Below are 26,726 nucleotides of genomic sequence, written 5' to 3'. Positions count from 1 at the left end.
TTGTGTTTGTTAGAAGCAGACAAGATTTAACAGAGGTTGGTAAGCGCCACTTGCACCATCCCACTAACCCGGGGTTAACCGGTTAAACCGTTAACCTAGTGTCAAACTGTACTGGTAACCATGGTAACTCCAGGTTTAACCGGTTAACCCCGGGTTAGTGGATGGTGCAAATGGCCCTAAGTGTTATAAATAAAGGGTTGGTATCTTAAGCTGTTCAGAGACATGCAGTGCCTTTAACTAACCGATGAGCGGTGAGGGAACCCCCACACAGCGTCTGTCTGGAGCCGAGAGCCAATTGCGAAATTAAGTCAATTAAGTGTTCACAACCGTTGAGAGCGCCGCGAGATGTAGCGTAGGTATATATTTACTTTATTTTTTACTATACACATGATTTTATTCCTGTAAAAAATCGTATAATTAAGGCTATACCGGCACCGATAATTCGCTTAGGTATAGTTTATGCAATAAACACCAAAAACCAGTTTTTATTAAAACTAAATAACAGTGAGTACAAAATCATAAATAGTATAGGTATTTGGATTCTGTCAATCTCATAATTACACTAGACAACAATAAACGGTAGGTATTATGTCTGTTTTTATATGTTTATGTTTGTAAATAAAATTTAAACAATAAAGTAACAACACCACTCTCGTTAAAATCCCTTTTGCCTTCCTTAATTCGCCAATTGGGAAATAAATCTAAAATAATAGTAACTTTCACTCTACTAACCATTAACTACTTAAATTACTAACTTTCCCATTTAAAGTAGCTAACAAACAAGTAACTTTCCCAGTTGTAATGCTGCAAAATAGCGAACTATCCAATAGTAGCTAGTAGTAAGTAGTTTTTCAGTCCTGGTTCCGATATAGGTAATTATTAGGGATGTACCGACTAGTCGCCGACTATTCGGCCTCATTTGTAGTCGGCGATTAGTCGGCGACTAGTCGGCACTTTATAAGTGACAGAAAAACAGGGCAAAAAGTAATAAACAGCACATATTTTCATAAGCTTTTTACCTATTTTACCCAAATTTTTATTTAGGGTGCTTACGAAAACTTTTGTTCGAAATTATTGACCTTGTGATCGCTTTTTTATGTCCGCTTGTGCGGTCGCCGTATGAAATATAACCTTAGGATTTTTTTAATTTAATTGTTTAGCGTTACTATATGATAAATAGCGCGACGAAAGGGTAAAACGATTGTTTTGTAGTGGATTTGAACCGAACTTAGACCAAACTAATGATCTGGCCGACTAGCCGACTAGTCGGCCGACTAATCGGCCATCCGAGCGCCGATTAGTCGGCTAGTCGGCCAAATCAATAGTCGGTACATCACTAGTAATTATCTATATATCGACAATGGTCTTTACAAAACGATAATAAATACTTTGAATCGGGATGGTTTCTGGCAAATTGTTCGTCCCATTTAACGCAAATAATGTGATGATGATGATGATGATGATCCTTCCGGCCGATTTCGGCCATGGCGACCACTACGACTCCTAGTTTTGCTCGGCGCTCGTGCGCCCGAAGATGGCTGACGTAGCCGATCTTCGAGGTGAACCGCCGCGCACATTGAGGGCACGTGAGGACACCAGCCACGTAGGTAGTGGTAGTGAACGGGAGCAGGCTGGCGCGTTTTCAGCTCGTCGCGCTGAATAATGTAAACTATTTCTAAAGGCCCGAGTTTCTGAAGAGTCGAAATGACAAGTTGGGTATCAGCCAGTAACTGGAGATCTATTTAATGTCGGCTGTACACACTCGTCGAGAGCCTCTCGCCGAGAGTCTCGGCACCGCTCCGATCCAATCGGAGAAGCGCGAGACGAGACAAGGAAGAGCGAGACGAGAAGAGAGCAGCATGTAGGTACCTACACACTCTTTCTCGGAGTCTCTTGACGAGTGTGTACAGCCCGCATTACAGTTTAACCAGGCGAGGCGAGTAACAGTTTTACTTCGTATTACATTCGGTCAAGGAATTTAATTTCAGTATGTACCTTGTCACCGTGACAATAGTATGAGGTCCCTGGCGACTTTCATTTTGATTGTCACTATGACATAGGGTTTGCTCCCGGGAAATACCGGTACCGAAAGTACCGGGAATTCCCGGGATTTAGAGCCAAGCAAAGAACCGGGATTTCAAAATTAAAATCCCGGTACTCCCGGGATTTTCGGGACTAAAATTTCCGGTATAATATTTGACTGCTTTCTGTTACTTAGCATGAAACATCATGTTTTATAAAGAAAATAAATATATTTTATCAATCTAAGGCTGATGGTAATACTTTTACGGCTGACCACTACATTAAAAAAAAAGTCAATGGGTTTGACAATGCCGACAATATAAAATTGCGTAATTTGATACTTTAAGGGCATAAATGTTTGTACGATAAATAATTTTATACGAACAATTAGTTATTTCATATTTGTATACTAACTAGAAGCAAAAATAGAGACAATTTTGTAATTAATAAAATACTACTTTTAATTCAAATTCAAACACGGTATAAGAAACTCACATATGATAATGATATTTTAAATGAATTAATAATTCTGGCTGAATAATTTCTTGATTTGTCGTATTGATAGTTCTGTTATTAGGTATATGTTCGATTTCGAAGGTCCACAGCCCATTTTGAACGCATGCCAAAATTATCATTTTTTTTATCCTTTTTCACAAAACGTCTTGCAAATTTAAAAAAAATGATGATATTATTGAGCCACAATTCAGTTTTTGCCAATCAACAAAGATAGTAAAAATATCATGTAAGTAGTTTAGGAAAAAAAACAAAATATATTAATGATTGTGTGACTTAAAGACACATATTATGGTACAAAAGAAGTGTGTACCTTCACTGTGCTACTTTTTTATTGTTTTAAGAAAGATTCGTGGTCGTTTTACGCTTTTTTTTTACTGAAAATTGATGTGAAAACTGATTTTTGAAGGCAGTCCCGAAAGTACCGAAAATACCGGGAAATCCCGGTTCCATTTTTGCCCGGTACCGAAAATCCCGGTTCTTTTAAACAGTACCGGTTCTGCAATCCCTACTATGACAAGGTACAAAATGGTACTTTAAATTATTTGACTGTAGCTACAACTTTACTACAAGGATTTTTTTTTGTACGCCCGTTTTTGAGTCAGAGTGGAACATTATTTTTGACTATCGACGCGTTTATTTTCAATTAATCAAAGGTATTCACTTATATGAATTAAAAAACTGTTTTCAAAACCATAAAGGTAAAGACCTATCAAATGATGAATTACACGTTAAAATTTACATTTTCCACTTTTAGTTACATACCTTAGCTTTTGCCCGCGACATCGTCTGCGTGCAATTAGTAATTTGGGTAGCTTTTATTGACTTTCTAAAGAGATGGCTAAGTGGTCAAAAATGCATTAAACATTCTTTATTTCTCACGAAAAGTTAAAGGATAAAAGTCTAATAGTTATTACTTTCAATAGAACTTTAGCAGTGCATTATTCCTGCAGCAACCGATAGTAGCTGCTTACATAGCTACTAAGTTAAATGCCATTCAATCTGCCAAACGCAGTTTGATTAAAGCTCTAAAACCAATTAACTGAAGCAAAAGGATATTTCCGCTGCCCGGTGTAAAATAGAGATAGATGTGAGAATTCTCATTATAATGTAACTCCATCGCAAACTATTTCCGCATACCGGTTATCACGAATAATACATTTCTATGTAAACAAAAGACTGAAGCATTGCATTGTGACAATTCCATTAGTGCATTCAATAGAGGCATTCCCGGGACGGACGTCGTTCAATCGAGATGTACCAGACCTAATCAGAATTCTGCATTCGCTTACAACATATATTCCAACTCAGTCATATCTTAATAGTTATATGGTGGAACGGTATGATTCAGTAGTTACACGTCCAATATAATAGGTATTTGACGCAATAAATCCTTATTTCCAGACAATCTTAGACACAAGGGATCCAGTGAAGTAGAAAGTGAACTTTCTTTCCAACCAGGCTATCAAAAAGACGACTATTGAAAAATATATATGGAGATTGTTCCAGAAACAAGATAATAAACTATGAGTGAGGCAGACATCAGCATGACATGCTGAGCGTTATATCAAATGAATGCTTTTGCAGATGTTAATGTAGGTACTCACCCGGTGTTGTAGCGACATGTTGCTCCCGTTCTGGAAGCGAACTATAGTCTGTAGCGACGCAGGAGTCGACATGCTCTTGGTTATGGACGAGTTTCCCGCCTCTTTCTCCTGTTGTTCTTTCAACAGCAAACCTCTTGCTATCTTAGCATTCAAGCTTTTGTTTACATGCTGGTGAGGCAGTAAAGGAGCTTCCATTGTCTTCGTCGTATAAGACGGTGACGAAGTTTGGCTGAACGAGTCAGAGGATACATTTGAGTCTTGTCTGACACTTATATTCGATCCAGAACTAGGAGATCTTTTCATTGTCTGGTTTTGCGTAGGAATGGGTGCTGATGCTGGCGTATATGGTGTGTCCGGTAGACTTTTTAATGGTCTTCTAGGGACTTGTGGTTGTGGGTTGCGATTGCAATCGAGTCGCGGTTGAGGCGAAACTGATGCGGTTCGCTTGTTGCCGTTTGGATCAGTGGCCGGACTGGTGGGTGCAGGTCTAGGTGGAGTAGGCGGCGGTAGGCGTCGCGGGGGCTGCGGGGACGAGCGGCGCGGCGGCGCGGGAGGTGGCACCGGCAGAGGAGCCGGGGGCGCCGAGCGCTGGGGCACCGGCGGTGGCGGAACTGCCACAGGTTGAATAATTTGTGGAGGTGGTTGCAACTGCAGACAAAGAAAAATAACATATATATTACCATTTTCGATAAGCTATTTCAAAAATACATAGGAAATAAAGGCCTTGACGCACTCGTAAAAAAAGTGTTTAACTTTTTTTTTTTTCAAAGAAGCAAGTATTCAGTGCGTAAGTCTTTAAAAAATGTTAACTTGATACTTCGTTATTGTAGTGATTTATGGCATATGTCATGTGTGTCAACCATTTGCTTTTATACAGGCCAATTCGAGCGTACACTGACATCAGAGTGATATCTAAATGATGTCATTTAGTTATCGTGCGTTTCGCTCGTATTGGCGCAAGCGAGTCGCACGAAGTAAATGACATCATTTTTATGTACGTTCAGTATTGAATAATCCGATCGGACTGGATGCATGCAAGTTGTTACGAGTGTTTTAAGGCACCACACATACTCGCGTCTCCCGAGCGTCAGCGTCTAATAAGTACTAGGTCTGCTCGTCGGAACGACAGCTGCTACAGCGCCGACATTAATACGTAGGTACTATGAATCGTACGATACCTTGAGTACAGGCCGAGACGGCGCAAGCCGTGACGGTGGGCAGTAGGGCAGCGCGTCAGACGGGCAGTAGACGAAGCCCGAAGGCCGCGGAGGCTGCGCCGGCGCGCACGCGGCCGTCGAGTGCCGCCGCGGCGCGCCGGCGCTCGGCCGCAGCAGTTCCAGCAGCTTCTCGCCAGGTGTCGCGGCTAGGCTGCCGGCGCGCCCGCATCTGTCACATAAAATAGGTAGTTATTTGTTTTATAGGTGTGGGTAAAGTTGTTGTTTTTCTCGTGCTAATGTTGATACCCGAAGCAAGCGAAAGATTCCAAAATTGAACCACGAACATAGCGAGTCTGTCCTGTCCTTTTTCTAATTTACATCTTCTGAAGAAAAAAAATTGAGAATTTTACTCTCAACAGCCAACGGCGAAGGTGTCGTAAGGCGGTGTAGTTGTAGCAGATCCAAGTATTAATGGCATATGAATGCCAAAAGTCACTAGTATTATCATATTTAAAAAAATCTCGATTGTAATCATTTTATGGGCTATTCAATGAAATCTACATGATAAGGTAAAACAAAATAATGTTCTAAGCTACCTAAAGTAATCCATAAGACTTTTCCTTATTAATAAAGTTTAAAACTCCGTTTTGCAGAGTTCTTGTTGAAATAAAATATTAATATTCTACGTAATTAAGTTTTGCGGTCGGGGATTCTAAAAAACAAACCTGTCTAACAAGTTTTGTTCAATTTATTTGTATCGGAATTGTACTTACGTACTTAATGTTTTATTTAAAATGCTATCCCCAAATGCTAGATGAGTAATAAATTGAGTATAACCAGCTCTAAAAGTCATTGGACATTTGAGTTTTTTATTTAGGTATTTCGTTATTTAACCGATTTGTGATAGATATTTTATTTTACGCGCTACTTCCAGTCCGTCAAAGCCTTTGACGCAGCTTCCGTACCTTTACCTATTTAGTAGGTATCTTGTTTCATCGGGATTTATGCTAATGTATCAGTACCTACATACTTACTGATATCTTATTCGACAAATATCCCGTCGACATAAAATAATATCGATAATAATATCTAATAACGCGCAAAAATATTTTAAGTAGGTTCACGCTCACCGTGCCTCTCAAAATAAAACCGTGCTTATTTTGCACTATGTATTTTGTTATGTTACATGTTATTTTCAAAAGTGAAACTTTTTTCTAGTTTTAGTTATGAGGAAAAAAGATTCATATCGAAAATTTGCGACACATTCATTAGTAAAGTGATAAGTAGGACACAATTCAATTTCGTCACATCAGAAACAAGCCAAATTAACAAAAACAAAAGCGTTAGCTGAAAAGTCAAATACTCGTAACAAATAGGATTTTCACTTTGGTACGGCTTTAGTTAGACTAATCTGCGAGTGCTGCATACTGACAGCCAGCGACGGAAGCGCCTAGAGGGCCTCCCGCGTTCGACGTGTTGCCTCTCTGTCGCACTTGTAAATTCGTACGTAAGTGTGACAGGGAGGTAACACGTCGAACGTGGTTCGCGGTAGGCCCTCAGGCTTCCGATGTTTACCGAAACCTGCCGAATACCACCAAAAGCCACTAGTCGGATAAATCTAGTTCAGACAATATCAGGCCAACTCGAGTGTTTCCGATATGATACTGAACTGTCTGTGTCAAAAGTGACACTCCTTCAACCAAAAACGTCACTTTTGACTCTTACAGATCAGTATCGCATCCGAAACAAATCGAATAATTAAAACTCGAACTTGCCTTTATATTAAGTTAGCTAATGGTATTCAATATATAAGTAGTACAATATCAATGTGTAGTATAGTAGTAGGTAGTAGTAATATATTTATTCAGACAAAAAAGTAGGTAATTTGAAATATTATTACAAAACCAGATTAGGTACAATGGTTTATTTTGCATTGCTGCATAATTTGCATTGCATGTTGAATAAAGATAATCTAGCGCAACTTTCAAAGTAAATTACTAAGCGACTGCACGAAAATCACACAAAAGAAAACAATGGGACAGTTTTGCCACAAAATATATCACTTTGTGCGTGCCCTTGCCTTGCCCGATTGTTGCTACGTGACGTGTGCCGTAATCGGACTAAGGCTTCGTTCACACGGCATTGTCCTGCACGTTTTTTTGCAGTATACGTCTTAACGGATAAATAGTGGCACATACATAGAACCATTCACACGGCGTGTGTACTGCAAAAAAACGTACATTCTTTATACGTTTAAACGGATACTCACCGGACTTGTCAAGCAAATCGAATGAACTTTAACGTATTCGGTTTGCAGTGGCGAGTAGTATAGTTCTGTTTCATTCACACGGCACGATGTTTTACGTTTTTTATCGAATAGCAACCGAACAAGCGTCTATAGTACTAAAGCAACTTTTGACGGGAACGCACGTATTTTGTTTGCAATTTCAAGATTATTTCAAAATGATTGAAGAATCTTCGATAGACAATCAATTATTAATTAATTTAATCGAACAAAAGCTCGTTTTGTGGGATAAAACTACTTACTGATCTTTATAAAAATCATGTCGCAACTCAAACGGCTTGGAAGGAAATTATGTACCCAAAACCTTCTGTTTTATCGGCGGCGAAACCTTTGTCGCCATCGATACCAATATAAAAGTACGATGAAGCGTGGATCCATCTCAGACGTCTGCCCACTGCACAGACAAGACATCCTCTAGACTGAGCATAGTAACGCTACCCCCTCTGCCACTTATACGGTAGTTTTACTCATCTTCGAGTCAATCCCGTGCCGTGATTGGTCCGTGTCTTTGAACGGACCAATCACGGCACGGGATTCGCTCACCTCGTCCCCCCGCACCCCCGTATTTTTGGCAGCATCGGTTTCATGAAATAATTGCTTTAAACTCAGTCTAGAGGATTCCTAGTCTATGGCCCACTGTGACAACTGCGTGAAAACTGTCGCTATTCGGCGTGAAAACGGTTTTTAAACGCATGAAAATCTACCGTGTGAACACCCGACTGTTTGTACGTTTAAAATCGCATACGTAGAAAAACGTGCAGGACGTTGCCGTGTGAACCTAGCCTTAGGGACTCGAGACGGTTGCATGGTCGAAGTACTTTCCATGTGTTCTACAAAACGATGGAAACCCCTAACAATCGTTCAACGATCCACATGTTTCTCCACGCAAAGACTACAGTCACAAGTTATCCGACAATGTAAAGGATTTACAAGTTTCGAGAGGTTTCGTAAAGCATAAACTGTCTGCTTTACAAATTTGATCTGCTTATTTAAATCCTTTAATTACCATACATTATTTGCGAGTATACAAAGCTACGAGTCTATTATACCCTCTGCCTAACGGTTACCACATTTATCCTGTAGAAACAAAAGGCGATCGGAGGCCACTCTTCACATAAACGCAACGTGAATTGCCTGTTAGTGGTGACTTCATTCGAGCCACCATCGGTCGGTGATTAGTTGTGTAATGAATGGCCAGCCGAATCCGAACTGGCTGCTAATGTACCACAGGCCGTATCGACATACGAGTTTCATTACGTCTTTTTGGTTCTAAGTAGTGGCCTGTGTGCGTCGCTTTGCTCATCAATGACTAGCCAGATGTGATTAGCATCCGATTGGATGTTTGGCATGTGATTTACAGGAAAATTGATTTTAATCATTGGAAGCTATAGTAGATGAATAAATTGAAAAGTTGTTGAGTTTCTTTATCAGAAAAAAAACAGTCGCATAATCCCCTGTAAACAATTTATAAATAATTGAATATACGTAACTGTGGTTTAAAAATCCTTGTATGAGCGAAACATAAAAATGTTTTTACTCATTTGATGAACTGTTGAGTATGTACCTAGTACCTAGAAGTTAATTTCCCCTTTAAATCCTAAAACGGACAAAAGGGTCTAATTAAAGTAGATTAGGTAACAAAGTAGCTAGAAAGTAATTAAAATATTGGGAACAATTAGAACAAATCTAGAAGACAACCTTGGAGGGTAACAATTCTCATAATATAATAAATCTGAAATTTTCCACAATGTCAATATCCAGAGAGAAAAATGGGGACTATGTTTGTTTCTCCATACAAATCCCCCTTTCGTCTTAAAGCATCTGTCAATCACAAAATTTACCCGTCCCTCACTGGGACAGAAATTAGTCCCGTGGTGTCGGCGGCATTGTACCTACCCACTGTACAAACCGAAGGTCGTAGCTAATGAAGCTGGATCGATGCCAGTACTTCAAGGGCTATGATTAAGGACTGACGTAGTTTTTATTCAGTCACAAAAAGGATTCAGACTAATTAAAAATTGTTATTTCACTAATAGCTATGTAAGTGTAAGTGCAAGAGTGACGAATGATACACGGTAAAAGTTCAACTAGCTATCGTATCCAATACAAAATTCAATAAGCTAAAAAATTGGTACTGTAATTGCAGAACGACAGATCACTTAAATAATTAGGTACCTAATGATATTTTAAAATGAATTTTAATCGTTTTATTGTTTATCTTTTAGCGGATACAAATGATTCAATTGTCTGTTCTTTTCTTTGACAGTCGGCCCGATTCGAACAATGCTTATAACTTCAATTCATTATTTTAAAATTAAATGGCTTCAGTAAGTGGGACTATTTCGCCAGTGTCAATGTATTAGGAACTTTAAATACGACTAAAATAGTACGGTTAGTACAAGACAGGGTACGGTGATTAGCTCTTGTAAAGCGATAGCTGCAGGCCTATTATGGACTGCTTTATCCACCTGACAAAATATCCGTCACTTTTTAACAGAGCGCGATTGAAAGTGACGGACATCGTTTTATCACGCTGTTACGTAGACAAGAACGACCATCATATCCGTACTGGACTTTATAAGACAGCACGTGGACTACCGGCCGTTGACGCCAAAATGGTGGTTAAACGCGTTTCATATTTCATTATCTATTCACAGCACACTATAACATTGCTTTACTGTATAATAAGCTATAGATATTACAATTTAAACAATATTAATGAGCAAAAAACAAAGGAATGAATCACGAGGCGTGACTATTAAGATGGCGCTCGAACCGGAAGTCCGCTTATAATCTGTCAGTTTTAAAGTTACGTTTATTGGTTGAAGAAATGTCACTTTTGACAGATCGGTATCGTACCGCTGTGACTTCTTATAAGCATTGATTGAATGGGGCCGAGTGACGGCCGAGTTAATTGACCATTCTTTCTTTACTCGTTACACCAACAAGATTGATTCACACCAACCAAAGAAAGTATCTTAAAATATGATTCCTTGGATCTTTATGGTTATTCAGTTACACGTGTAGCTCGAATATACGTTTTCCAACACTTTCCTTAATATGACAAAAAGATAGTGACGCAGCCATATTTGTGCAAAAACAACTACTTATAGCGAACACACTTGGCGGGAGGGCACCAAAAATAATCATTGTTTTATTTCCACTTTTAATTCATACATACTTGCAAACTAGAATAATAGGTACAACAGCTTTCAAAAAGTAGGTACATTGCTGTCGGATAAGTAAAGCAATTAGAAGCTTTGCCGAAGCAGAGGTGAAGTTTTGTTTTTCCACAACTGCCAACTACATATTAAATTAACTTTTCAAAGCTTTGTTATTTCTCTCACCGCATGTAATTCTAGATTATATTTGTTCAGCCTTTTAATTAACCGAATGGCAACCCTAGTACCCATTAGTATTGTTATACACCTAAATCCATATCCATACTAATATTATACTATAAATGCGAAAGTGTGTCTGTCTGTTACCTCTTCACGCTTAAACCGCTGAACCGATTTAGTTGTAATTTGGTATGGAGATGGTTTGAGTACCCGGGGAAGTACATAGAGTAGTTTTTATACCATAAATCACCCTTTAGGGGGGGTGGAAGTTTGTATGGTGGCGTGGCTTCAAACCTCCGTGGCGACCTGACATAGACCAACTGACTGACTGACTGACATACATATTTGGAACTACGGACATTTAAATTCAAACTTAGATATGACAACGACACCATAAAATAAGATCAGTTCACGACGGAAGGCCAGACCGACCGGACAGACTGTTCATATGGGAAATCAATAAAAAGCAGATTGGGTAAAAATAAGCTATAAATTACTAACTCCACGCAGACGAAGTCGCGGGCAAAAGCTAGTATGCATATACAACAATAATGTTTAAAAACTTCTCAATGAAAGAAATAATTTCAAATATGAGCTACCGGGAAAACTCGAGATAGCGCGCTTCTTTTGAATTGCATTATATAATATTCAAGTTACTATAGGTAAATGTATTTTTCTACTCGTCGACTGCAATGCTTAAATTAAGACTTCGTATACCAAAGTGAAATCGCATACTTTTTTCACTATGGGATCCCAACTCAACTATAATATTTATTTCGATAGAGTTTAGTCAACTGTAATATTCATTTCGATACCGTTTAGTCAACTATAATATTCATTTCGATACAGTTTAGTCAACTATAATGAAATTGACCAATCGAAAGCGCGGAGCAAGTACCAGGGCCTCATGAGTTACGAGAAGGTGTCGTTGATCAACCGGCCGGGGGCGCGGGGCGCGGGGGCCGGGTCGCGTACGAGTATGAAGGTATCGCGGCTGCTCGCGCATCTTAGCTGTATACTTTTGGTTTTTTTACCTACATATATGATCCTTCTACTAGTTTTAAGTATTTTTTTGTTGACTCGTAGAAAAAGTATTGTATACAATAGTGATATAATCAAGCTTTTCAATCTCGTACCTTTACTTAGGCAACTCAGCAAGCTTCGTTGCCTAAACACGGTACTCGACTGAAAAGCTCTCCATTATATCACGATTGTATAAAATACTATTTTTTCATTATATGATAATCATAATCTTTATTGTTAGTGAGAAATGGGTTGCATTGCCAGTAAATTGCTGTTTTTTTCTAAAATGAATGAAAAACAACTAATAATATATCTGTTAAGCCATAAAAAAAAAGAAAATATACTTACTCCATGTCACAAACAACTACTACACATGTTTAACTTATAATATAATATTATACATAGCCGTGTTTTTTGAAATTGTTGTATTCGAAATGAAGAGTAGAGTGATTAACTCGGGTGAAAGGCTCCATTTCATCCCTTGGTTAGCAATGTGCTACACGGGAAAAAAATCTAGGATCCTATAACAGAATACTTATTGTAAATTCGACTTGATTTTATTGTATTATATGTGACTTACTATATTTTTTTTACACATTAATAGAAAATTCTACTTCTTTACAACATACCTATACCTGTTTAGTTATAATTCGGGTCCATTCCTTAAATGATTCAAAATACATGCAGTATCTAAATAACTAATCTGACTAGAATGTCAATTATTTTGGTAGCTTCTAAAATGGAATGGAAGTAATGAATACCAAAATATTTGTGTTGGCAGAATGAAATGTTTAATTAATTCTGAATTATATTTTGTGAGAATATTCCGCGAACAAATCCGCATGGGAAATCTCTGGAAACGGAATTCCAAGATGCGTTCTTTACATTTCAACTAAATGGCATAAACTTAAAATAGTTGTGTACATCAATGAATATTAAAAGATTATCTAATTCCTAAAGAATTAAACGTGCGATATATATTTAATTATCAATTTCGGCGCCTAAGAGAAAGAGAGAGATGAGAATTTATCGATCACCTTAAAATATTAAGTAAATATTAAGTACAATAGTATCTACCTATATTGTACCTAAATCTATTTTTGGATTTGAGACGACGCTGTCACTTCCCTTACTTAAAATAAACATGTTTGAGTGAAAGTGGCTTTGCCGTTCCCAAAATAAATTTTATTTCATTAAATGTCCGTTTAATAAGGAAAATATTAAGCAATCGCCTCTTCTTCCGCACAATTAATTTCCACCTCTATTACGTTAGCTGTGACGTAAAGGTATGGTATATTAATGCAATTATAATACCTATGTTTTGTAAAACAATTTTGTTACTTATAAATATCTATAAAATAAAACTCCTAAGTACCTATTATAAGAAATAAGTACCAAGTTACGAAACAATTTTATTAAATTTGACATAAAATTAATAGATACATTTACACAACCGAGTCGATAAGTGCGTTGAGGAATAGTAGATTGTTAACCAAGGGGTGTAAGGACCATTGACGTATAATATCTAAGGACGGGCTAATGGGGCACTAAACATCGTACTAGTTCAGCGGTGCTACCCACGAATTCCAGCCAATCGTGCAGTCTAACGCGACTTGTTGCGACCAAATAGCGCGCGTAATGCGAACTCGTCAACCAATCGCGCGGGTGATGCGAACTCATCAACCAATCGCGTTGTAGCGATTTCACACCGCTGTACTGGCCCCTGTCATGCCTCATTATTATTGCCCGTAAAGCCAGTCCCTAGATATCTATGTCAATGGTAAGGGCTGTAAAGCACTCATTTCTGCCGAGGTAGTTTGGTGCTCGAACGCAGTGAGTGTAATTATTGTTTTTTATTAATTTTATTTTAATAGAGTTTTAAAAATCGGAAAAATTAAGTACTAATTATGCTGGTTTTATTTAATGTATAAGTCATCGTAAACTACTAAACACTCGTCAGCTTATAAACCCGCTAGTAAAATAATAAACTGGCGGCAGGACGATTACAAACTAACATATCCTACGTTAAATTGTATACTAACTGGTGCACAGTTTTACGGTATCATATATAAATATACAATAATTATGACATTTATGTAAAAAAATTACAATAGCAAATCGAATAAAAAATATCTCGCCGTAATTTTAGTACATTTTGCAACAACTACAAGAGGAACATTCTAATAATGAAGAAATATGGATGTTACTTAAGTGGTATACAGAATGACTTAACGTAAAAGAGCGGACATTTTGCGGGCGTGTATTTAATGAGATTACCGAGTAGGACCTGAGGGGGATGAGCGCTGGTCATATTCTTTACAAAATCACAGTTTTTATTACTATTCTTTTATTTCATCAAACAAATAAATTGATTAACTCGAAGTTGATAGAATGATTGCGAATAATATATCTCACACCAATGTTTTAAATTTTTAAAGTATTAAAACTTCATTACTATCTAGGTTGGTACTTATTGCTCCGAAACAATTAGTCTCGAGTGCTACTTAGCTTTTATAATAAACATGGTATTGCCTTCAATATTTTCGCCATCGGAATGTAGCTCGTAAGCTGAAGTGATTGGCGGGAACCCGTGGCATAAGACATGACTACTTTATTTTCTTTTAGTAGGGATGCCGGCTTGTCGTATGTAACTGTGTCGCCGAAACACATTTTATCCTTTAAGATATTTATTATTGTATGTATGTAGTTTGTTATGTATGTATGTATCTATGGGCCTTAGTTGCCTGATAATAAATGATATTTAATATTTAATTTTAATATACTACTGGGAGCGTATTCAAGCTTTTGAAACATGACATCAATTAAAATTGAGTGTGTTGCGCTCATTTTCATATATACCTATGAAATCATATATCTTTTTATGTAAGAGTGACAGTAAGATAATATGGTTTACTTAGGTATAATATTTCACAAGCCTAACTATGCCTCCTAAGGGCTTATAAGAACTGTTTTCTTAACTGGACAAAATGCAAATTATTCAGCAGAAGGTCAATTATTGTCAATTGGGCACTTTGCGTCTTCGATTTACGAACAAAAATTTTCCGAGTATGTTTGAGAAAAGGATACCTACCAACAAACCACCAACAGCCACTCTGGTTTGGCAGATGAATAAATGTAATTGTTGTAAGCAAGATTTGTGAATTGTTTTTTTTTATAACCGATCAGGCACTGTCACACTTTTAACACTCTGTCAGCATCCACAAACGTTCCATTCTACGGTTCGAACCTGGCTTTGATGTCGGCATCGTCGCCCGCTCCCGGCTGCAGCTGCATGCCGCCTTGCGCCCAAGTCACCGTTAGCCAGTCTGCAACAACGGATACAATAGGTTAGTGTACTGACCAGTCAATGCCTTTAGACAGAGTGAGTCTTAGCCAACGGGCTCATTCGACATATCTCTAGTGCACATAAAGTGACATCCTCTGAAAATTACGTTCCGTAAAACGGTCCTACTTAGCTTCAAAATTGGCTCCACTTTAAAGAAATCTTGAATATTTTTAAACTGTTCCTCATTTAAATATTCAGACAAATTGAATGTGAAAAGAACATCTCATGTGACATATTTCATCGGTAAATCAACTTTATGGAATGTTGTTTTATATAAAACGAAGCTTTGAATACGGGGCACAACATACTCATTGTTGGGGGTATTTTTGCTCCTACCTGTAGTTCACTTAGAGGTGCAAAGTCACCCCATTGTGCGCCAAATTAATAGACCCCGCCAAGAAAAGAGATTAATTTTATGACTAAATAAAGTAGCAATTCAAAAAATATACAATTTTGTTTATCTGAGTATATAAATAATAATATAGAAATATCATGGTTGGATATAATAAACGATAAGTCATTTTTTAGGGTTCCGTAGCCAAATGGCAAAAAACGGAACCCTTATAGATTCGTCATGTCTGTCTGTCTGTCCGTCTGTCCGTCTGTCCGTCTGTCTGTCCGTCCGTATGTCACAGCCACTTTTCTCCGAAACTATAAGAACTATACTGTTGAAACTTGGTAAGTAGGAGCAAAGTAGCACATTTTACGGTTCTAAGAAATATATGTCTTCAGAACGTGACCTACCTCGAAAGAGACTTCATAGGCTGAAGGATCAAATTCGTTACTTTTTAAAGAAACGATGAAAATATTTGTTGCTATGAAATTAACATGAAAATGCAAGCATATTTGTATTCAAGTGATGGGTGAGCAAGAGTGAGGAAAACTTAGAAAATGTACATTTAAATTTGGTATAAATGCTTACTAAACATACGTAAATATTTAGTAAATTTATAACCTATATCAACATAATACCTTAGGAGAAAACTAAATCAACATGGTTTTCAAAATATAGATAAAATATCATATTGAAAACAACAACATACAATATGGGCACAGGCAGACATTTAAATCTTCAATATAAGAAACATCAAACCCGCGTTGTTAGGTACCTATTTACGACGCTCGTTTTCTTTGCAAAGAGTCAACAAAAATCGTAAGCCCCCGAAAAAATATGTATCAATTTTACGAGGTGAATTGTGTTTACCTAATTTTGTTTAAAGTTACCATGGTGATAGAAAATCGTTGTAATACATAGAAGGTAGCATCCTATAGAAGTGGTCTACGCGTGCCTCCGTGAGGGACAAAACATATAAATTCGACCAATCATAGCGTCGCATTATGGTGGGCAACAAATGAATTCGACCAATCACGGTGGTCAATTTACGGTGGGGAATAAAACAAGATGTGAGACTGTGACAAGGACAAACAATAATAGCGCTTTCGCTGCTACTCCTACTGAAAGATACATAAGACTATCCCGTTCTGTCAGTTATCCCCACTACTCATGCCCAATCCAGTTATACTAGATTCATGTTGTAATAACTGATAAGACAGGCCTAGCTGATGACTGTAAAAAACAGGTGACAGTCCATTTCCAACCGCAGCTGCACTACTTACTGTTCATTTTACTATGGAAATTGACAGTAACAGCGACGCGTTCAGTACCAGTAGTGCAGCTGCGGTTAGAAATGGAATGTTACCCGACTAACAGTTTTGAATGATTCACGATTAGTTTCACTAGACTAATATCGACCGGGATATGAACCGTTATTACCTTTTGTATTGTTTTCGAGCTTCCGATATTTCGACGCAGTTACATGCATCTTGTTCACGAGTAAATGAAGTTGGGTGGGTGTCAAAGTTGTGTAGACCGCAACAAAAGGTAATCACGGTTCATATCCCGGTAATAAGTCTAGTAGAACTTAGTGTTTAAAAATCCAGTTTCATCCATTCATTTACGTAGCTGAGTTTCTTCTTGGTATTTTGTCGTGTCAAATTTTTTTTTCTGAACCGGTATCAGGTTATTTTTATTTATATACCTATATTTTATCGTGTAATTTGAAAATACTTATCCTGTTATTCAAAAAACGTAGCAAACCTCTGTTAAATCCTGTCACTTTCCATCAAACACAAATTTCAAATGATGCAAAGGACCAAAATAAATATCCAACGAGTTAAATTTTACAGCGGTTTATGAATAATGTCATTAAAAAAGTTTAACTTTCTAAGGCGTGAAATATACTCGAGTTATTACATGGAGGGCTTTGTCGTTTTTCTTTTGAATTCATCTATTTCAGTTTCTTGTTACATAAAGGTAACCCGATATACGAGAATAACCGAAGAATCACAAATCAGTAAAAAGAGCACTCCACAATCCACAACAAATGTGTCACTAAATTCAGTTGCGAAACCTTAATATAATTCTAAATTTAGAAGTAATTTAGTATTTGGTTCGGTTACTTATTACTTTTTAGATTACACGTGGAGATTAGTCCGATTCGATGAGATCTGTTCGAGTTTCCAACCCAGTGGTTTCATCAAACGAATGCGGCAACGAGCAGGTATTAATAAGTTACGTTGATATAACATTGAAAATTCATTGAAATACATTAGTGCTGTATATTTTATTTAAAGATTATATTCGTATTACGAATGCAGCAGCATTAATGCTGTAGCGTTACCGTGTTGACGCGGGTGATGGCAGATGGAGTTTTCTATAGAACATTTTTTTGGAAATATTATTGCTGAGTTTAGAAAAAAATGTTTAAATATAGATATACCTACATGGATAAACACCCCGCAAGGTTGTTTTTTTTTTAACTTAATAGTTGTAACTATATTATACACAAAATAAATCTCTTTCGCGCAGAAATTTCGTCAGCAATCTGAAACTTGGACAGCCTCCAGCTAAATCTTGTGCCCTAGATAGAAGTACTTTTAGATGTTAGATGGAACGATGTGTTGAGTGCTATCACAAAGTAATGAGTTACAATTTTATAAATGTCGGTCGGTGTTTTTTAAATTTCATTTTCTCAGGGAGTTGAAAAGGTGTCGATACTTCGAAATCGAGAATGAAAAATTCTTCCTGGACGGGGTTTTAACGACACATTGTGACACAAATGTTATGTGTTTTTAACTGCACAAAGTTCATGTAGAATTACAACAACCAATATAAAAATCCACGTAAACGAAGTCGTCGACATTTAGTATATATGTAACATACAAATATACGGACTTACGGAGTGAAGCTGAGAAAAAAACGGGTTTACAAAACCATATTGCCCCAATTACAACAAAAACACTACAACAAACACTTTGTTGATTAAGGTTGTACTGCTTAGATTCAGTATGGTGAAGAGTAAAGTTTTGAAATACTGGACAAGTAAAAAGCAGTAGCTCGAAACATTTGAGTAACTTTGCACTCGATATGCAGCAAAGTAAGTAGGTACAACTTTTTGAGCAACAGTATTACTTAAAAAAGTCCTTGTACTTAGTTCGAGTTCAAAAAAATGCGAACATTTTTCTTCAACATGTGATTCGGTTTTAAATTGTGTTTTTAGGGTTCCGTAGCCAAATGGCAAAAAACGGAACCCTTATAGATTCGTCATGTCTGTCTGTCTGTCTGTCCGTCTGTCTGTCTGTCTGTCCGTCCGTATGTCACAGCCACTTTTCTCCGAAACTATAAGAACTATACTGTTGAAACTTGGTAAGTAGATGTATTCTGTGAACCGCATTAAGATTTTCACACAAAAATAGAAAAAAAACAATAAATTTTTGGGGTTCCCCATACTTCGAACTGAAACTCAAAAAGTTTTTTTACATCAAACCCATACGTGTGGGGTATATGGATAGGTCTTCAAAAATGATATTGAGGTTTCTAATATCATTTTTTTCTAAACTGAATAGTTTGCGCGAGAGACACTTCCAAAGTGGTAAAATGTGTGTCCCCCCCCCTGTAACTTCTAAAATAAGAGAATGATAAAACTAAAAAAAATATATGATGTACATTACCATGTAAACTTCCACCGAAAATTGGTTTGAACGAGATCTAGTAAGTAGTTTTTTTATACGTCATAAATCGCCTAAATACGGAACCCTTCATGGGCGAGTCCGACTCGCACTTGGCCGCTTTTTTTTTAAACAAATTATAGCCAGCCTTTTATGAATGTAGTATGATACCTTTGGGTATGGTGCTTTACGCACACTAGCGTCCCAACCCCTACCCTGCCGCAACCCCCCTTTTAGTATGAAATATGTCCCCGTTGACGGTTTTTTTTTTTTTTTGAGAAAAGTATTAGAGTTAAGAAAAGCGGCCAAGTGCGAGTCGGACTCGCCCATGAAGGGTTCCGTATTTAGGCGATTTATGACGTATTAAAAAAAACTACTTACTAGATCTCGTTCAAACCAATTTTCGGTGGAAGTTTACATGGTATATTTTTGTTAGTTTTATAATTCTCTTATTTTAGAAGTTACAGGGGGGGGGGACACATTTTACCACTTTGGAAGTGTCTCTCGCGCAAACTATTCAGTTTAGAAAAAAATGATATTAGAAACCTCAATATCATTTTTGAAAACCTAAGATACCCCACACGTATGGGTTTGATGAAAAAAAATTTTTGAGTTTCAGTTCGAAGTATGGGGAATCCCAAAAAAATATTGTTTTTTTTTCTATTTTTGTGTGAAAATCTTAATGCGGTTCACAGAATACATCTACTTACCAAGTTTCAACAGTATAGTTCTTATAGTTTCGGATTAAAGTGGCTGTGACAGACGGACGGACAGACAGACGGACATACAGACAGACATGACGAATCTATAAGGGTTCCGTTTTTTGCCATTTGGCTACGGAACCCTAAAAAGCGTGAAGGTAAGAAATAATCCTTAATACATTTTAAACAAAAAAGGTTATATGCTACTTTTTGGTAAGACTCACCATATTCATGTAAGTATTAACTGACACTGACAGAAATCGTATGGGAAGAAGATTCAGCTTGTTCAACGGTAAAATTTTGTTGAATTTCGTCTCGCTATAACATGAATAAGGTACACATCATATCAAAAAAATAAATATAACCTTTTTTTCAAGAATTTAATAATCTAAGAATTATTTCTTTCATTGACACTTTTTGCCTATATTATACAAGGTGTCCCAAGAAGTAGTGATATACTGAAGCTGGGAGGTAGAGGACCTAGAGGGCTATCTGAATCACCCCCATGTATGTTCCGCGATTTTTCGTATTTTCGGAGTTATGATTTTTTTTAATTTTTCACCTATCGCCGAGTACGATGAGATTTTTATTTATGGTGACGTGAATTATTGCGGTAGATGCTTGATTTTTTTTGTGTGCTAAGCTGATAGATAGGCCAATTCAGTATGGTAACATTTACTATCGTTAGATCTTTGAATGGAATTAAAAAAAAATGAATGCCAAGAAAGGTAAAATTACCCAGTATGTTTTATTTTTTTAAGCGCCCTTGAAGTTGATTCCATTCAAAGATCTAACGATAGTAAATGTTACCATACTGAATTGGCCTATCTATCAGCTTAGCACACAAAAAAATCAAGCATCTACCGCAATAATTCACGTCACCATAAATAAAAATCTCATCGTACTCGGCGATAGGTGAAAAATTAAAAAAAATCATAACTCCGAAAATACGAAAAATCGCGGAACATACATGGGGGTGATTCAGATAGCCCTCTAGGTCCTCTACCTCCCAGCTTCAGTATATCACTACTTCTTGGGACACCTTGTACACTTTCCCCAAAAATAAAAATAAACTGTCAACCGGGACATATTTCATACTAAAAGGAAGGGTTGCGCCAGGGGGGTTGGGACGCTAGTGTGCGTAAAGCACCATACCTAAAGGCATCATACTAAATACATTCATAAAAGTCTGGCTATAATTTTTTTGTCTTCCCCATACATTAGAACACAACTTAACCTGTCGTTTCCCACGATATGACGTCACCCATAAGCGTTCTGGCTCAAATATGAGCCGCTGGGAGCTGACAGATTAACCGAATCAATGGAGTACTTTTAAAACTTGGGCATTTCAACAACAGACTGCAGGTACCTTTTTTAACAAACAACTCATCGTCTATCTCAGACCTTCCCAATGTACCCAGATTTCATTCCGAGTAAATTTAATAGAGCAGCCGAGACAGACTGAAGGGATTTACCCATCAGTACCCGCTTTAACGTCTCTCCATCGTGAAATGAATTATACGAGTAGTCACATCTTCAATAAATTGTGGATTAAGGAAATTCCATCAAGCTGATAATAACAGATATTTTCAGATAATTATTCCAATACACAAAATTTCTCTTATAGTTAAACATTGAGAGTGACATCAACTGCGTTGCGTCCGCTTGGCAACTAATTCCGAGAATTCGCGTAGGCGCTAGATTTTACGAAAGCAACTGCCATCTGATCTTCCAACCAAGAGGGTAAACTAGACCTTATTGGGATTAGTCCGGTTTCCTCACGATGTTTTCCTTCACCGAAAAGCATCTTTAACATAGTGCTTGTTCTGAACGGCTTAAGATAATTCAGTGCCCTTAAATGTGGTAACATCCTTAAATCCCAAATATTTAGGCTCCTACTAGTAGGCCAAGTTCAAAAGTGGAGGTCATTACTCAGAGCAATTAAGCGCCCGGGTAACTCAAACATTACACGATAACTCAAGTGCGGTGGCAACTTGTCGCAAGTTCCGCCTCTTGATACGTTACAGTGGCACGTTATATCTACCCCACCACGCATAACAGCTGTACATAATTATGAAAACTACAAGTATGTAGATAAGTAGTATAAGTACCTTCATTACGCACAGTACGGTACACGCTCGTATTTAACAGTTTAACAAAATATCAGTAATATGCAGTCGTCATACTTTCTATGCGTAATGCGAATCTTATTACAGAATATAAATAATTCAGCCTATTACATCTTTGACTCGTGGAAGTTTCGGTTTGCGAAATTTAACCCCTAAGGAGATTAAAAAGGGGATGAAAGTTTGTATGGGGTTCAATTTTTATTTTAAGCTGGGAACTTGAAACTTCGTAAAATGACATTTTAATAAAATTCAAGAAAAGTGTTTTATTTTTCGATTGACAGAGTTGGAAGGGTATCGGTCCCGGCTCTGTAGTTAATATACTATTTCATTCTTGCTAGAGATTGGAGATACCTACTGTTGTTTCACCAAACTAATAAAATAATTCGATGTAGGCGTATACATTTACATATTACATATTTCATTTGCAAACTTTACTAAAACCGCTATTGATACCTACAACTGTTTTTGCTACAAACTATATTTAGACAACAAAACTTGTCATCTTAATGTGTATTTCTGACCTTTCTTCTCCAAAAGAGGGGAAGCGTTGTCTCACTAGTCGTGTTGACGTGAAGTTGTTATTAACACCCTCTTAAAGCGAAGCGCTATGTATTACAGTGTACACTGCCGGCCAAATTAATGTGACACATGAATAAATAAACAATTGAATAGGTAGTTAGTTCCCCACTGAATAGATTTTTGGTTTGCCGAATTAAGTTACATGAAATAAAATAAACATCAGGAAATATTGTTGTTTATTGATCCGACAGAATAAAATTAAGGTACGGCTTGAAGAACCCCATGTCGTAGCGCAAAGGAAATACCTCAGGTCTTGTATTTTATCCTAAAAACCGGCCAAGTGCGAGTCGGACTTGCGCACGGAGGGTTCCGCACCATCAACAGAAAATAGAGCAAAACAAACAAGCAAAAAAACGGTCACCCATCCAAGTACTGACCCCGCCCGACGTTGTTTAACTTCGGTCAAAAATCACGTTTGTTGTATGGGAGCCCCACTTAAATCTTTATTTTATTCTGTTTTTAGTACCTATTTGTTGTTATAGCGGCAACAGAAATACATCATCTGTGAAAATTTCAACTGTCTAGCTATCACGGTTCGTGAGATACAGCCTGGTGACAGACGGACGGACGGACGGACGGACAGCGGAGTCTTAGTAATAGGGTCCCGTTTTTACCCTTTGGGTACGGAACCCTAAAAACAAGGAATTTGTGATATTCACTATAAGTACTTCATATTAGTGTCCTGGAATGTACGCAATATCGAATTACGCAGAAACTAGGTACACATATTAGGCTAGGTTCACACGGAAACGTCCTGCACGTTTTTTCACGTATTCGATTTTAAACGTACAACCAGTCGGGTGTTCACACGGTAGATTTTCATTCGTTTAAAAACCGTTTTCACGCCGAATAGCGACAGTTTTTCACGCAGTTGTCGTAGTGGGCAGACGTGAGATGGATTCACGCTTCATCGTACTTTTATCTATATTATATAAAGCCGCAACCCGACTGACTGATTGACATGATTGTTCTCCCAGAAGGAGGTTTGTGGGGTGTTTGACTTTGGTACTGTCGTATAGACGTCGGTCTGATGACCTCCAGAAAAATCCGACTTTTGGTCTACCGCTCTCGGTCAGAAAAATGTTTGACGGCCTCGCTAAACGGTGAGACCTAGGTGGGGGGTACTCGACCAAATGTCATAAAGAACCCTGGTCAGTTTTTGAAGCCGCCATTTTTTTTTCAAATGGGCCGACTTTTTTTTTTAATTTTTTCAAGTTTGTCCTAGCGCGCTCAAATTTTGGTCACGGAAGCTCGGGGTCCCCTAGATTCCTATGAAACAAAAAAAATTTGAAAAATGTTTCAATTGCGGAAAATCTGGCCACTTTTATTTTGTATGGCAACTTTTAAACGGTGCCAGATAGGTGGGGGGTGCTCGACCAAATGTCATAGAGGGCCCCGAAACAAAACAAACTGCATTTAAAAAAATTCAAAATGGCCGACTTTTTTTTCTTAATTTTTTGAAGTTGGTCCGAGCGCGCTGAGATTTGGCATGGCGGGAGATAGAGGCCTAAAGATTCGTATGATAAAAAAATTTTTTGGAAAAGTCCCAAGATGGCGGAGAAAATAGCAATTTTATTTTTGTATGGCAGCTCTAAAACGGTGCGAGATGGGTGGGGGGTGCTCGACCAAATGTCATAGAGGGCCCCGAGACAAAACAAACTGCATTAAAAATTTTTTAAAATGGCCGACTTTTTTTTTTTTTTTTTTTCAAGTTGGTCCGAGTGCGCTGAGATTTGGCACGCGGCGAGCCTGGGGGCCCAAGATTACAATGTAAAAAAATTTTTTTGGAAAAGTCCATAACGGCGCGGGCAGCGGCAAAAGTCAAATTTCCAAGTAGGTTAAGCGAGCCCGAAGGGCGAGCTTCAGGCTGGGAGGCCGAAGGCCGACCCCGCGACGGGCCGTCAGGCCCGGAGCTTCACCCCGGACGTCCAAGCGTGTCTTACCCCCAGTAATTTTGGGCGAGGCCGAAGGCCTCGCCGCGGGAATGACGAACAAAGCAAAATCCTATAAAAAAAGTGTGTTAAGGGAGCCCGAAGGGCGAGCTTCAGGCCGGGAGGCCGAAGGCCGACCCCGGCGGAGGGCCGAAGGCCCAGAGCCTTCACCCCGACTCCCAAGCGTGCAACCCTCAGTAATTTAAAGCGAGGCCGAAGGCCGAGCTGCGTGAATGCAGTGCTTCCAAGCGTTCTACCAAGTCAACTTCCCGCTTACGCTCCCAAGCAAAACCAACCCTCCCCAAGTGTTTTAATAAGCGAAGCGGCGGGCCGAAGGCCCGACGCTGAGCTTCGAAACCCAGCGAAGGCCGAAGGCCGAGCTCCGCGTAGGGCCGAAGGCCCGGAGCGTCCCTTACGGTTTCCCAAGCACGCGAGGCCGTAGGCCGAGCTGCGGGAATGAAGTGCTCGCATGCGGATCTTTTCTTTCTAGCAAAAGTACAACTTTATTTCTTTTTCCCTTTGGAAAACAAATTACTACAGCACCAACAACAGCACCAACTACACAACAACAACAACAACAAACAGTACGCACACCGCGGGGCCCTCGGGCCCCGCGCACAGGGCAAAATCTAGTTTTGGTATCTATGGCGATAACGGTTTCGCCGCCGACAAAATAGAAAGTTTTGGCTACATCTCATAAATGAAAAATCTGTGCATAATAAAATATTTGAAAATTTATAGGTACGCTAAACTTAGGAATGATGAAACAAAGTTTTTCAATTTATTTCGGATGTCTATATAAAGTTTGGTTCCACTAAATTCATTAATAATTCGTTATCTATAGAAGATTCGTCAAACATTTTGAAATAACCTCGAAATTCCAAACAAAATATTACGTGTGATCCCTCCAAAAAACGCTCGAGTACTATAGACGCTTGTTCGTTAAAAAACGTATAAAATTGTGCCGCGTGAATGAAACAGAACTATACTATTCGCCACTGCAAACCGAATACGTTAAAGTTCATTCGATTTGCTTGACAAGTCCGGTGAGTATCCTGTTTGCGCCACGTATTAAATACTTAACCTATGAATTCTGACCTCCTTGTCGGGTTTTCAATATAGACGGCAAGGCGATAATAAAAAGAGAAAAAAATGTCACATGTCACGTCAATACATGTAAAATAAAACTCGATTCAATATTGTGTGTTGAAGAAAATGAAACCAAAGGGATCCCTATAATTAAGTATACATACAACAAAATAAAGTGCCGCCGAATCAGTGGAGACTGGAGACTCTATAAGGAGGAAAACGCAGAACCAGTGCATGTAAGTTTTTCCGCATCCCCATTTTTTGGCCTTTGAACCGGTTTCCAAATTTACCTTTAAAAATATTACATAATAACCTTGTTGCTCACTGAATTGCGTAGGTACAAAATATAATTTCGGATTTCCTTTCGGTTTCTTAATTTTCAAAAAAATGTTCCCGTCATAATTCTATTTCAAAGTACGGTCAGTAAACTAATTTATTTTTATTGTCTGTTATTTTATTTAATATTTCATTTACGCGTAGCGTGTGGGATTATTCATCACGCTACCTTATAAATGCGTTACAAATAAATTTCGTATTTTGTAACTGTCATATTGTGACATAATTTTCACGGAACATTTTTGCACACCATATTCGTTAAGTATATAATTTCAGTGTATTTTAAGTTACTAAATACACTCTACTAAACTGAAAGCTACGGGTAAATTATTCCTAAAAGCCTCAGTTTTTCATAAACTGTAATTAACCTATTGCGAAGGTTACACTTGTATTAAGGTATTATACAAGCGTAACGTTCGTATTTACTTCATTTTCCTTCGACTTGCATTAAGGTATTATACAAGTTGAATATAATTTATAATTATTTGTGCATCTTAGCACAAATTGTTCATATTTTTTCGTGCTGTCATAGTAATAACTAGGTAACCATGGCAACGCGACTTAAGCTCGCGGAAGCAAAACGTGCTCAATGTTTCATGCGTTTACAAAATATTTATGACATGATTCCAAAGTTAAGCA

General features: G+C 38.0%; 1 protein-coding gene across 1 annotated transcript in view; it reads right to left on the bottom strand.

Annotated features, from left to right (window-relative positions):
• The window catches only part of LOC134663058 (atrial natriuretic peptide-converting enzyme), a 141,038-nt gene that overhangs the window by 71,785 nt on the left and 42,527 nt on the right, over positions 1 to 26,726 (bottom strand). Inside the window, exons 3-5 of the mRNA XM_063519358.1 lie at positions 15,216 to 15,294; positions 5,321 to 5,528; positions 4,143 to 4,790 (exon numbers count right to left, since the gene is read on the bottom strand). Of these exons, the coding sequence (XP_063375428.1) occupies positions 4,143 to 4,790; positions 5,321 to 5,528; positions 15,216 to 15,294 (935 nt within the window). The remainder of the gene's footprint in view (positions 1 to 4,142; positions 4,791 to 5,320; positions 5,529 to 15,215; positions 15,295 to 26,726) is intronic.

Source organism: Cydia amplana, chromosome 4, assembly GCF_948474715.1.
Source record: "Cydia amplana chromosome 4, ilCydAmpl1.1, whole genome shotgun sequence".
Taxonomy (NCBI): domain Eukaryota; kingdom Metazoa; phylum Arthropoda; class Insecta; order Lepidoptera; family Tortricidae; genus Cydia; species Cydia amplana.
This window is presented reverse-complemented; position numbering and strand designations above follow the sequence as displayed.